We start from the raw sequence: 14,917 nt of genomic DNA on the forward strand, positions 1-14,917 counted from the left end.
TGCCCCAGGTCTTTTTACTTCGTTCCTTACTACTGTTACTGCCTCCTTAATACTGTTAACTGAATGGCCATGTGATACAAATTAGCTTTTGTTTTAATACTACTGTTTTTTTTTTTTTTTTGTATGTAGCTTACTATATTTCTGAATTCTAGAAGAATTTCAAAAGTTGTGGGAGACAACAGGAATTTGATGTAGCCAATTTGGTTACAAGTTAGAAATGAAATCCATACTGTCATTTTTTGAAATCTAAAAAGAGAGGGAAAAAGTGTGTATCAGGCCCTGTTTCTCTAAATTGCTTCCAGCTGCCTGCTTCCTAATATAGAAATATTTATTAAAAGTGGCAGGTTAAAAATTGGATTCCTAAGGCAAAATATGACTGGTTCCATAATTTTGTTAAAGAACAGGAAGCATCTGAGATTTCATGTTTATGGTGGCATTTTTTCTTTTTTTTTTCCTTTAAAAATTTATTTGGTTTGTTTTTTTGGGAGGGGTATGGTGTGGAGCAAATAATACATATTTCCTGACTAGCAAAACAAAATAGTAAACAGCTTGGACAATTTCAGTCAACTATGGAACATTTCCTAAGGTAGCGAATGAGAAGTAAGAAATTTTCTTTGTGTTCCAACAGGATAAATGCATTCAAAAGAGTAGAAGGGAGCATTTAAGACAGTGATGGCTCTGGCTAGCCATGAAACTCAGGGATGAGGCCTGAAGTAAGGAAATAAGCAAAATAAAATACAGCTGGGTGGAAAAACGAAACTGAAATCTTCTAGACTAATTAGGAGGCAAGGAAGGATTTAAAGAATTATTAGACTGACATGCTGTAAAGAGGCTTTTTAAAATCGAGGAAAAATTTGTTAATTCTGACAAATTATTGAGGAAGGTGAATATGTTGAAGGAAAAAAAACTGGTATTTTAGGGTTTGGTGGGGGAACTTGTATCTGAAGAGTAAGAGAAGGAATTGAGGAAAATAGAAACCGTATTGGAGATATATCAGAAACTTATTTTTCTGAAAGCATTCAGTAGTTAAGGTGGCAGGCACACACTCTCAGAAGAGTTTATTAGGTTAAGAGCATCTTCTGGATGGTATCCCAGGTTAAGCCTGTGGATTCAGGAAATAGGAATCCAGAAGGAGGATTAAAAAAAAAATACAGGGTAGAGAATGGTTGCACCCTGTGATCCTCCATAAGCAGAAGGAGGGAAAGTCCACACAAAGCTGAGATCACTACATATCTGTGTAGTTTTTGATCAGGTGGGGGGAAAAAGAGCAATATTCAGTTGTCTGCTTTCCTATTTAGATTGACCTGTTAAGATGATTTTTTAAAAGAATCATGAATATTTTGTAATAAATATTTTGTTACATTGCTTAAAATATTTAGTATTCATTAAACATTTTCATCACTTTATACATTAGAATTGCAGTTCACAGACTACAAAGAAAATAGTTCATGGCCTTATTGACTATACAGAATAGAGATTGACATTTACTTATGGTCTGCTTCTTAACATAATCAGAAGGACTAATCTAGCTTTGAAATATGAAGAACTTTGAAAGGATATGTGGGCTCTCATCTGTATGATTTTGTTTGAAATAAACATGCATTATCTAAAATATAAAAAATTGGAAGGATTTCTAGAATGGGTCTTTAGACTGGCTTTTAGATACAATTTATGAAGTATTGATATCAAGTAATGAGACAAGTATTACACACAAACAAATTCTATTAATAGCTGTGATTCTCATCAGAAAGGAAGTAGAATTAGGGCCTTTTAATTTGAAATCGCATATTCAGTACCTAACATTTATATTTGGATGTGAAAACAGTTATTTTTAAAAACCAGTATAAATACTGTATCAGAAAGTAGAATCTGAAAAAAGTCTTTCTTAATGGGCCATGAACTGAATAGTTGAAAAAAGAATTTTTTCTAAGAAATTCTTTCTAAAGGTTTCAATTTCTCAGAATAGCAATTTTCAAACATTCTTTCAAACTTGATAGAAACGTGTAAAAGGCACATATTGAGTCAGATTATGATGCTGTAACCTAAGACAGTTTGAACAAAAATCAACTAAGCATTGTAGAACATGAACAACAAAGTCAGGTGCCTTTTGATTTAAATTGTACACCCTTGAACAAATTGCTGAATTTATCTAAGCTTCCGTTTTCTAATTAAAATTATCAGAGGCCAGCTTTGAGTCATAGTTTTTATGAGCAAATGAAGTAATGCTTTTATTCCACTGGGAATTTGCTCACTAATTCTTCTTTCAGGAAATACTTACTGAATGTTTACTGTGTGCCAAACTCTCTGTGATGCCCTGCGGATATGAATTTTAATACAAATTATCTTAATCCTCCTGGAGATTATAATCCATTAGGAAAAAGAAATCAGGAACACACGTGACGACTCTGGCTTACTGTAGTGGTGGCAAGAATGTATGCAAAGTCCATTAACAGGCCACCATTGGTGGTGGTTACTGGGACTTGGGTTGAGGGGCACTGGTTCTCCTCGTTCTCTCCAGGTCTTGCATTTATGATTTTATTTATGCATATTTTCATGAATATGCACGCAAATTTATGCACAGTACCAAGGTTTGTTGTAGCTTGCCTTCTATTAAACTTTAAACAATGAGATTGGTAAATGTGGACATTTTGAAAAAGAAAAATCCTGTGAGATTGATTAGACCATTTTATAAGATCATGTCTATTATTTATAATTTATAAGTGCCCCTGTTTCATGCCATTTTAGTTGATCTGCATTTAAAGTTCTCTTGTGTCCTTCCCATCCCTTTCACTAGGTCCCCATGCTCCAGCCACTGTGTAATTCCAGGACTACTGCTTTGTCTTAAGTTTACATTTGTGGAGGAGTTCTGAAAAAAGAAATGATTTCTGTAACAACATTTTTTAATTTTCATTTTTTATATATTTATTTGAGAGTGAGTGAGAGATAGAGATGTGTGTGTGTGTGTGTGTGTGTGTGAGAGAGAGAGAGAGAGAGAGAGAGAGAGAGAACACACATGTGCACACAAGCAAGGGCAGGAGCATAGGATAGGGTGAGAGAGACAAATCCAACAGACTGTGCGCTGAGCAGAGTCCCCCTACGAGACTAGATCCCACAACCGTGAGATCATTACCTGAGCCAAAATCAAGAGTGGGATGCTCAACTGGCTGAGCCACCCAGACTCCCCCGTAACAACATTTTAGCAGGAGTCCAGTTGTATTCTAGGTGGCTCTTTATTTTTAATTGTAATAAAATACATATAATGTCAAATGTACTACTACTTGAACTTTTTTAAATATAGTGTTGGTCATTGTTAAGCACACTGCTGTAGTTGTACAACTGATCTTCAGACCTCTTCCCTCCTTGGAAAACTGAATCACTCCACCCTTTAGGTGGCTCTTAATTTTAAGACAATAGTTGGTGCAAAGATTTCACAAATATACCTTTTCTACATACTGGTGGTGGTGTTTTATTTTTTTCCCCTCCTAGCTTTATTGAGGGAATAATTGATAAATAAAATTGTAGTATTTAAGTATACAACATGATTTTGTTTGTATGGACAATGTGAAATGACTACCAAATTAATTACCTCACAGTTAATTTTTTTTTTTGCGTATGTAATGAGGTTGCTTAATACGTAATCTCAGTATATTTCAAGTTTACAGTACAGTATTAACTATAGTCACCATGCTCTACATGATATCCTCAATTTATTCATCCTATAACTGGAAGTTTGTACCCTTTGACCTACATCTCACAATTTCTCCCTCTTTCTAGCTCCTGCCAGCTACCATTCTATGTTTCCATGAAATTAGCCCCCTCCCTTTCTCTTTAAATGTTCCACATATAAATGATACCATACAATATCTGTTTCTGTCTGACTTCACTTAACATAATGCCCTCCACGTTTGTCCGTATTGTCACCAAATGGCAGGATTCCATTCTTTCTCATGGCCCAATAATATGCCATTGTATTTGTATACCATGTTTTCTTAGTCAATTTATCCTTTGACAGATACTTGAGATTATTTTCGTGTCTTGGCTACTGTGAATAATGCTGCAATGAACATGGAAATGCAGATATCTTTTTTAGAAACTTATTTTGTTTCTTTCGGATGTATACCCAGGAGTGAGTGGTATTGTTGAGTCATATGGTAATTTCAATTTTTAATTTTTTGAAGAACTTCCAATCTATTTCTCCACTGTGGCTATGCCAGTTAACATTCCCACCAACAGTGCATGAGAGTGCTTCTCCACTTCCTTGCCAGCACTTGTTACCTTTCATCCTTTTGATGATCAGTCTCCTAATAAGTGTAAGGTGCTGTGTCATTGTGGTTTTGATTTATTTCCCTGGTGATTAAAACTCCTAGAAGAAAACATAGGAGAAAAAGCTCCTTGATGTTAGTCTTGGCAGTGATCTTTTGGATAAGACATTGTAAGCTTACAGGCAACAAAAGCTGAAGTAAACAAGGGGCATATATAAGACCAAAAAGCTTCTGTACAGCAAAGGAAACAAAAAGGCAAGTTATGGAATGGGAGAAAATATTTGCAAACCGTATGTCAAATAAGGGCTTTCTGAGTTATATGTGTAGGGAACTCCAAAGCAAAAAACCCAAATAATCCAATTTAAAAAGGACAAAGGACCCGAATAGACTTTTTCAAAGAAGATATACAAATAAATGGACAACGAGGTGCACAGAAAGGTGCTTAAGATCTTTAATCATCAAGGAAGTTTATTTCCTAAACGATTTTGTAAGTGGCTTTCAAATAAAATGTCAAATAGTACATCCTTTTTAATTTATACTGTAAAATTACAACGTGTGAATTATCTTGTTCAATAACTAGGATGGTGAAGGAATGATACTTACATAGCAGGTGTTTATTTTGTTTGCTTTTTAAATCATGAGTTCTATTAGGGTATAGTGATTTAGGCAATGGAAATTAAGTACACTTGGACTCTTGGGCGACAGTGCTTACAAATGCTGTGAAATGCCTTTGTTTTTAATGTAAGGGCTTAGGTTATAATAAGTAATCTTTAAGGTTACTTATATATTATTCACCAGGCTTGATAGTTCTTTCTTTTGTTGGTTTTCTTCATATCTATCTATCTATCTATCTATCTATCTATCTATCTATCTATCTATCCATCCATCCATCCATCCATCCATCCGAGTTGAGAGCATGTGCACTCTTGTGTGTATATGGTGGGTGGGGATGGAGAGGGAGAGGGAATCTCAAGCATTCTCTCTGCTGAGTGCAGAGCCATACAGGAGGCTCGGTCTCAGGACCCTGGGATCATGACCTGAGCCAAAACCAAGAGACAGGTTTCCATTTGAGCCAGCCAGGTCTCCATCACTCTTGGATATCATTTCTGTTATAAACTGTTAATTATTCCATGATGCATATAGGGAGCTACTTTAAGGAAACCTAAACAATCTGATTTCTTTATAGAATCTTTTTTTTTTTTAATTTTGACTTTGATCTCCTTTTGGTTTTGTTTTTCCTTTTTTTGCAATTATACGTTTATTGTATTCTCTAGAAGTATAATACTAATGCTTATATTAAAGTAGGTGTTTTTTTTCATTGATTACATTTTGAATCTTCTCGTAGCTAGTGTTAAAACGAACACGTGGGTATTCTGTATGTTGGCAAATTGAACACTAATAAAAAATAAATTTATTATAAATAAATAAATAAATAATAAATAAATAAATAAATAAAATAAAATAACAACAACAAAAAAATAATAAAATGAACATGTCCTGCTAGGAACCCTTGCTTTTTGGGACTGTTCTTGTTCTGTTATTTTCCAGGTTATTTGTGGCAACCTCCTACAGTTATCATGAGACCTTGAAAATAAGTTGATGCTTTATCATATTTGTATTTTATGATATTTTCCTTTTAGCATTTTATTCTGAAGTCTAGCATATATGTAGTGAAAGACATGCAAATGGAAATGAAAATTTCATTTTGATGTTTTACATCTTGTCAGGAAGTCTTTCCTTAAACTCTTTGGTGGCTGAAAGTTTCTTTTTTTTTTTTTTTAAGATTTGTTTGTTTATTCATGAGACACAGAGAGAGAGGCAGAGACATAGGCAGAGGGAGAAGCAGACTCCTTACAGGGAGCCCGATGGGGGACTTGATACCGGATCCCAGGATCACAACCTGAGCTGAAGGCAGGTGCCCAACCACTGAGCCACCCAGGTGTCCCTGAAAATTTCATTCTTATACCAATAATACAAAGTCTTGTAATCAAAATATGACTTTTGCCTCACAATAAGATACTTGATATTTTTCATGATTTTAATGAATAGAAATTTAAAGTATTAATGAGCACTCCCCCTGCCCCCCTTATCCAAGAGCCAGTGTTGAAACTTTTAGGAAGAGTGAAATCTGCATTTTAAGGAGTTAAATTCATTTTTGAAGTTTTTTAGTTGGGTAAATATTGTTAAGTGTGGTACAAAAAAAAACAGGAAATCTTATTAATTTAAAAAACTGATTACACAAAGATGAAAAGTATATGTTCAGCAAAAAATGAAACAAAGGAAAACAAAATATTATCCTGTATGGCAAAAGTCTAAACAAATGATGCAGTGGGAGAAAATATTGATACAATTTTACTAAATGAAAATATTTCACAAAGTAAAAAGTAAAATGCCAGGAATTCATTAAAAATACTGGTAAAGAGTATACATGATGCATAGGAAAAAAATGCCTTTGAAGAGATGTTCTGCGGTGCTTAAAACAGTACAAATGCAAATTAAAACTTCACTGAGATATTATTTTTTCACCTAACTGGCAAATATAAAGCCTAATAATCTATTTTTAAAAATAGATATGGAGAATCAATTACTCTCAAATTTTTGTTGGGAATATTAAATTTTGTGTAACTTCTCAGGAGGGTTATTTGGAAATAGGTTTTGAAATTTGAACGCACATAGTTTTTTACTTGAGTGCTTTAACTTGTAGAAATTTATCCTAGGTGCACATTTACATGAAAGTATGTATACAAGGCTATTGATTGCAGGGATAGGTCTTTGAGTATTTTGGTGTTTTTCATATATATTTGAATGTGGTCAGAATATCTCTGGAAAGGATATAGAAAAACCTATTAACACTTTTTTTGAGAGGTAAACATGTGGCTGAAGGAGACATGAATGGCAGCTTTTTAACATGAATATGACATGAATTCATAGAACATGAATATCCTTTACAAAAGAAATGAGCATGTATCACGTGCTACAGTTAATATTTTAAAGAATGACATTGAACCCAGCTAACTAAGCCTCTCTTGTAAACTGTATGCGAAATCCACCATCCGTGGACACCCCGAAGGTACCAGTAATGCCACCATGTTTGGCTATTTGCCACTCAGTTCAAACATTTTTCCCTCAAAAGGAAATTTTCCTTAACTTACTCTCCTCAGCCTAGACTGAGCAGGGACCCTATTATGTAGAATTCATTCATCTTGTATATTTTTCCCATGCTGATGTGGAACTCGATCCCAGGACCCCGGGATCATGACCTGAGTCAAAGACAGATGCTCAGCCACTGAGCCACCCAGGCAACCCCTCTTTTTCCTTTTTTAAAAGATTTTATTCACTAGAGAGCAGGCACAAGCAGGGGGAGCAGCAGGCAGAGGGAGAGAGAAAAGCAGGCTCCCTACTGAGCAGGAGCACTATGTGGGGCTCTATCCCAGGACCCTGAGATCCTGACCTGAGCCAAAGGCAGATGCTTAACCGACTGAGCCAGCCAAGTGCTCTTAATGTCTTCTTTCTACTGATAGAATTAGGCCGAGGAGGCTTGGGCATCCACCTGTCTCTTTTCAGTGCTGGATCCCCAGTATGCACTATGATGTGTTGTGTATGACACTCTAGTGCATATTTGAATAATTGAATAATAATTCTCAAGTATCGGAGCAAAGCTACAGCCTGTCAATAAAATAAAATGAAATAAACATGTGTCTTCTCACCCGTATTGTAATTTCTGTTCTTCCTTTCTTGTGGCTTCCCTCAAACAAGCAAACTTAAAAAAAAAATTTTTTTTTTTTTTGGAGGAGATCACAGCTCCCTTTTAGAATCCATGATAAACCATAAAGATGCAAATAACCCCAAGTTTTGTGACATAATTTCAGTGGTTTCATGGGTTTCAATAAGGCTCTTGATGTGGACCTGCATCATCCCAAGTTCCACTTCCCAGGGTTGGTTTTCTGATGGACTTTTTTCTATTCTGACAGTTTTGGGTATTTTTGCTCTGTGACTTTTTCTCTTGTTCCTGGGACCAGGCTTCTGTGTTTTATTATAAAAAATTTTTAACATAAAAGTTAAAGTGTACTTTTGGACACCAAAATATCCATCACTCATATTCTACAATTAACCTTTTACCATATGCCTTTTACCATTTAATTCTTCATCTATCCATTTATCACTCTTTTAAATTTAATGCATTTCAGAGTAAGTTGCCAACAGCATTACATTTTCTTCCATATACTTGAGCTTGCCTGGCATTCATTAAAGTTCAGTATTTGTTTACAGGACTCTCTTTATTTATTTATTTTTTTATAGAACTCTCTTGAGGTAGAAATTTATGTATGGTAAAATGTACCAATCTTAAGTATAATATTTGAATTTTGACAACTTAAACATCTATGTAACTCAAACTCCTGTCAAAGTATAGAGTATGACTATCACTCCCAGAAAGTTGCTCCTCAGCATTTTTTTGTTTTTATTTAAGTGGTATAACTTGCTCCTGTTTGTTATTTTTACATTGTGATGATCATCTGAGTTTGCACTATTTAATCAGCATTCTCTCTCTGGTGACAGAATATTAGCCAACCCAGGATCTTCAAGAATTGACCTAACTCTAAAACCAAGAAGGTCAAGTAGGAGGAATCAGTGACACAGTTGCCAACCCTGGTGGCTATGGTGGTAGTGCTGTTTCATAATTGTGGGGAAGAGCAGGGGTTGGGGGTAGAAATAATGGCTGGGCAGAAGGAAGTGCAGGGGGTGTCTTATTAATGCCCCAGGATCACAAGGTGACCTACAGGTGGCAACTTAATCTCAGTTGACAAGCTTCCTATCACCCTGTTTTCTTTCAATTTAGAAGTTTTACCACCACACAACTTACTCAGTTACTCTTAGAAGTAAGGAAATGAAGATTGTATTATTTTCTAAAAGAGAATAATAGTAATATATCTCAGAGTAGAGTGGCGGGGAGAGGGTTATGAGGGGATGGACAGAGCAATTTAGGGTCCTGTGCAACTAGGACAGGCAACATTCATGCAGTCAGAGCTGGTGGGATTGGGGGATAGAGGAGATGGGATATCCCATGGGAAGAAAAAAACCTAAAACAATTGTATTTCTTCTCATAGAAATCTTGTGGGGGGGGCACGCATAGCAATCGTATCATATTGATGTCTCTCTCTGATGTAATAAAAATTTGACATTTGAGAAGAAATGAATCTTTTCATAAGCATTTTATGGATTTAAAATCTTAGTATGTTTTTAAATTTGAAATGATTTGTGGTCTGAGAAATAAGCTTAACTAGACAGTATAGCTTGCATGCCTTAAGAACCAGAACTATAAAAGCAGTATTAGGAATACACATATAACAGAACCATTGGTGTCAAAGCAACTTTATTGTGCTTAAGTTATCATATTGCAGATACACTAGCTGATTTTCGTAATAAGTATTATTATCTAAAAATATAATGTATTGATAGCTTGACACAAACCTGTTTTATTTTATTTTATTTTATTTTTTTAATTTTTTTATTTATTTACGATAGTCATACACAGAGAGAGAGAGGGGCAGAGACACAGGCAGAGGGAGAAGCAGGCTCCATGCGCCGGGAGCCTGACGTGGGATTCGATCCCGGGTCTCCAGGATCGCGCCCTGGGCCAAAGGCAGGCGCCAAACCGCTGCGCCACCCAGGGATCCCACAAACCTGTTTTAGTAAGTGCATTGTTTTTTATTTCATTGTACTTATTTTTAAGCATTTTTGATACACTAGCAGTATTATTTACCTTAAGTGAGTTATTCTTTGTATATATACTTATTAGCATAACATAGCAATCGTAGCTAAAGTATATCTTCTCGAAGCTTATGGTAATTCTTGTTTCCTAAATCAGTTTTTCCTTCCTTACTTTTTCTTGGGTGGCTACTTGTAACACAGAGTTAAAAAACCAATCAATTAGGAAATTCAAAGTCCAGAATTTTGCAAATTAAACCTTTGTACAGTTAGCATGATCTTTTTAGGTAGTGTGAAATCAGTACATAACAGTGGTATTTGTGGTTTATCGACTACTACATTTTGTGTGTTTTACATTTATTAAATTCTCCAGAACAACCCTATGAGATATAGATATTTTTGAGGATACTCCATTTATAGGTAAAGCACAGTTAACTAAACTTGCTCTTACATAGCTCACAAGTGGTTGAGCTTGAATTCAAATCCATTTTCTTAACTATTGCCCAAAGACTTCTTCTGTCTACTCATCTGGTGGAGGCTGCCTTAGATTGGTTTACTAACCACCACCCATGGTAGTCCTGGATCTAATGTAAGGAGTATAATGCAAATTCCCCTAGGTTGCCATCAGTTCAGGCTGTGGTCTGACCTGGACAGCTCCCCATTCAGATCGTTCATTCATCATTCACTTAGCATCAATAAGCAATGACTCTGTATTTTTAGTACCTTGCTTTGGTGGTTTTAGGACATTAGGTGGGTTCTGATCAGTGTATCCTGTTAAAAGTACTCTGATTCTATCTCACCTTTGGACACGTCTTAGTTATCAAAGGTATTTCCCAGTGTTCATATAATGAATTACTGTAATGGGAGGAGGAATGTTGAATTGCAAACAATGTATTGCAGTAATTTTGCTTTCCAGGTAAACATTTTCCTATTCTGAACATTTAAGTTTGTACTTGGAATGAAAGCTATTTATAAAATGTGCTCTGTGTTATAGCTTCAAGGTAGCTTTATTTATCTTGAATGTCCATTGTTACATTTTCATGTAGTTTCTGGTGCTTCAGCATTATCAGGATAGCATAGTTTTAGTAATAGAAGAAATTTTAAAGTTACTTATGTCTAATATTTTTCTTATTTAGACGTAAGTCCTTTTAGCACTGGGGGTATCATTAGTTAAAACGTCTGATAACTTGGTCTCTGGACAGTATTTTCGGTGCTTCTTATTAGCCAATGAGCAGTAAATACATTTAATTTTGGAAAGTGTTTTGCAGACTTAAATAGCTGATATAAAGCAGCCATTTAATCATCTCTCTTTTTGTACGTTTTCATACAGAAAAAAGAACCTTCTAAATCCAGTGTCAAGAAAAAAGTGACAAAGGTTGCAGAAGCAAAAAAAGTAATGAAGAGAAATTTTAAAGTTAATAAGAAGATAACATTTACTGATGAAGGGGAGGTAAGATTCTTAAATGCTTCATTTCTGAGGTACCATCCAGGTATTGTAAAGAGTCTGACTCTCTTGCTGACTTACATTCATTAATGAGAAAAAAAGAAAATGTTTCTTTAAAGCAGTTCTTTTCACTGTTGTCTTAGGCATTTTGTCAGCTGTACGTCTGTAGGTAGGAATGCCTCGCTGACAGTAAACTGCCATACTTTTGGGTGCTAATGATTACAGAGTTGGTTTTGAACTTTATAAATTCCATTTTTACAGATTAATCTTTCCCTTTAGGGTGTCTGTCAACACTATCTGTGGCAACAAATACAAGAATTGTAACACAATTATTTGCCACAGCTGCATTTTCTGGACTCTAAAAAGTCTCTGCTTCACACACATCCTCAGTTTACATGCTGTGTCGGCACGTTTCTTACTGGCCAGTTCTGAGATGGCATTTCCTGCTTCACATGGGTGCTGGGCTCTCACTTCACCCTTACTTTGGTCTTGGTGTAAGTACATACCCGCAGAGTAGGAGAAGGTCACCACTTGCGGATGGCTCATGGAAACTCCCTCTTTTGAATCACAATGTCATCTTTGTTTTTAAACAAGAGAGAGGTCTGGAAAGTCAGGTGAGTGATCTGAGGAGTGATGGTGGTTAGTGGTCATAGTGGGATTTGCAGAATAGCTGCTCTTGGTTTTCTCTCTCTTTACCCTATAGCCTTTCCTGTGTATCCTGGTTGAGCACACAGCTCTCTGTGCCCTCTGCCCCACCATCATCTCATTTTCCTTGCCTTGTCTTTTATTTATTTCTTCCTAGCACGTATGTGACTTTACATTCTCTATTTACATGATTATTGTCCTTTTCTTCTGCTCCAGTGGAATGAGGGTAGCTACCTGAGGGAAGGTGTCTATCCACTTTGCTCACTACTCTGTCCCCAAACCTGAGGATGGGACCTGACAAATAATAAACCCATAAATTTATTGAATGAATGGACTATTTTCCAATATCCCAATAAAATAACACTTTTTAAGGTACTGACTATAATGTGTCACAGAAAACATCTACTCATCGTTAATACAAATGTCGCATAAGCAGTCTGTATCCAGTGGAGTATGTTTCCTGGTAGCTGTGAGGTTAACAGACATTTGGATGTTACTTTGGGGAAGGGAGACCAGACTTGCAGCACTAAGAATATGGGGTAAAGTGGTATACAAATTATGAAGAAAGAGTGCAGTTTAAAGTTGTTGGAAGTTGCAGAAGAAGCCTGTGGAATTGTTGATAAGTAATGGATCTTTATGAGATGGCTGGAAAGAGGTCAGCATCTGCAGCCAGCGCGGTCAGAGTAGAGTTGTGTGACATCAGATGCTTACTGTACAGGAAGATGAGTGCTGGTAGTCTGATGAGGCTCCTCGTTGTGCTTGTACGTTTCACTGTGCAGCTTATACCAGTTTGCTTCAAGATGAGCATAAATCCTTAACTGTAAAATGCTTCACTGGAAACTTACTGTTGATAGGAGCCCTGTGTATGGCTGTGAGCCACACCAAAACTTCTGCTCTAAAGCAGCTCTGAAAGAACTTCTCATGCAGCCCACAGAGACACAAACTTTTTTCATGTGGTTATAAAATAGGACTGAAGACTTAGAGCAGTGGATGGCATTTTTTCTGTCACAACCGATCCCTTTCACTGCTTCTTCAGTGTCAGTGGCTGCCAGCATGGCTGCTAGTGCAGTGACATATGTGACCCCCATTCGCTTACAAAATTCGAGACACTGTGGGAATCCCATCTTGAAGAGTGGCTGGTGACAGGAGTGAGAGGAAGTGACAAGAGAATGTTTTGTGCCTACACCTTCACTTAGCTTGCAGTTGAATTAGTGGCCTTTCAAAATAATGGCAGCTACCGCAATCCTCTGGCAACCAATTACTGGTTGAAAATAAGACAATAAGTTTTGTTTAAATTGTCTTGAGTTTTATACCGTTAGACCTGAACGATTATTGAGCCAAATGAACGTTTTAAAATTTTTTTTCAGACAAGGACACAGATGCCCAGAATGAAGTAATTTATTCAGGATTATGCAGTAGGCCTAGCAAAAAAATGAAGAGTAAGCCAGATCAGTGCCCTAACTTCTGTGTTACCTTGTTCCTAACCATGAACTGTATATGTAAATTGTGTATCTTTGAGCCAGCTCCTAAAATCCAAGCTAATTTTCTTCTATGCTCAGTTATTTTAGTCTTTGTGTATAGTACTGGTTGATATGTAATTTATTGATCAATTTTGAGCATCTGATATGTGCCAGCTACTGTGCTGGGCTCTGGGAGTACATGAAGAAGATAGACAACTGCCCTCAAGGAGATTAGAGTAATTCTAGTCAGAGAAACAGGAAAGTAAACAACACAGTAGGGTGAGAGAAGTGTTGGAGGTGTCGAGTAGTTGGTGGGTCCTGCTTGGGTCCCCCTGGCTACTGCTCTGCACACATTGTTTGGAATGGAGCTGGTAGAGCATAGCCCCTGAAGAACACTCTTTGAGATTATGTTGAAGCAACCAGCTTCTCCTGCAAGGTATTTCATGACCTTTTCCTTGAATTTCACCATCACTGGATTGTGGCAGTATCACTAGGACAGTCTTTGTAGGGGTTGGCTCACTTTAATTATAAAGTTTGTGAGAAAGCTTAAGAAATACAGGTTGTAAGGCAGAAAGTGGGCAATGCACTATTTTGAAATCATGATACAAAGGGAAATGTTGATGTCCCCATCCCGCTCCACACTTAACCTTTTTCCCATCTGCAGTTACTTCAGCAGTGGCCACAGGTGCAGAAGTCTGTCTTCAGAGATGCCGAGGAGGAGGACAGTGCTGGTGGCATCAACTTAGATAAAGCAAAAGAAAGGCTGCAAGAAGAGGACAAATTTGACAAAGAAGAATATAGGAAGAAGATCAAGGCAAAGCATCGGGTAAGCTTTCCATCTTGAATTAATGCTGAGTGGGAGATCCCTGGGTAGCTCAGCGGTTTGGCGCTTGCCTTTGGCCCGGGGCACGATCCTGGAGTCCCGGGATCGAGTCCCGCGTCGGGCTCCTGGCGTGGAGCCTGCTTCTCCCTCCTCCTGTGTCTCTGCCTCTCTCTCTCTCTCTTTCTCATAAATAAATAAAATAAATCTTAAAAAAAAGAAAAAAAGAATTAATGCTGAGTGACGTTTAATATGTCCCTAAATATATCAAAATAGTCATTAGATGTTTATCAGTAACTGCATTACTTTCTTCATTGATTTCTTGAACACTTCTTTCTCTGTGGGTATTTTGTCATTTTATCTAGTCTCTTTTTCTTGCTTCTACTGATTGAGACTTTATAGACCGATTTCTGAGAATGTCGCTCAAATCTACTTTTGGTTGAGGTAACCCAAATAATATTAGTGATTTTTTTTTTTTTAAGGTTCTGATTTTGAGACTAATGTAATTTTACATGGAGCTGTAAGAAGTAACATACTCTCTGTATTACTCTCTCATCCTGTGTACTCCATTCCTATAATT

General features: G+C 36.6%; 1 protein-coding gene across 3 annotated transcripts in view; it reads left to right on the forward strand.

Moving 5' to 3' along the window:
* Positions 1–14,917, forward strand: part of DDX10 (DEAD-box helicase 10) — a 267,786-nt gene that overhangs the window by 129,005 nt on the left and 123,864 nt on the right. For all 3 annotated transcript variants that reach the window (XM_055307117.1, XM_055307118.1, XM_055307119.1), the window contains 2 exons: positions 11,299–11,418; positions 14,182–14,343. In XM_055307117.1, coding sequence (XP_055163092.1) covers positions 11,299–11,418; positions 14,182–14,343 — 282 coding nt within the window. The remainder of the gene's footprint in view (positions 1–11,298; positions 11,419–14,181; positions 14,344–14,917) is intronic.

Source organism: Nyctereutes procyonoides, unplaced genomic scaffold, assembly GCF_905146905.1.
Source record: "Nyctereutes procyonoides isolate TBG_1078 unplaced genomic scaffold, NYPRO_anot_genome, whole genome shotgun sequence".
In the NCBI taxonomy this organism is placed as follows: Eukaryota; Metazoa; Chordata; class Mammalia; order Carnivora; family Canidae; genus Nyctereutes; species Nyctereutes procyonoides.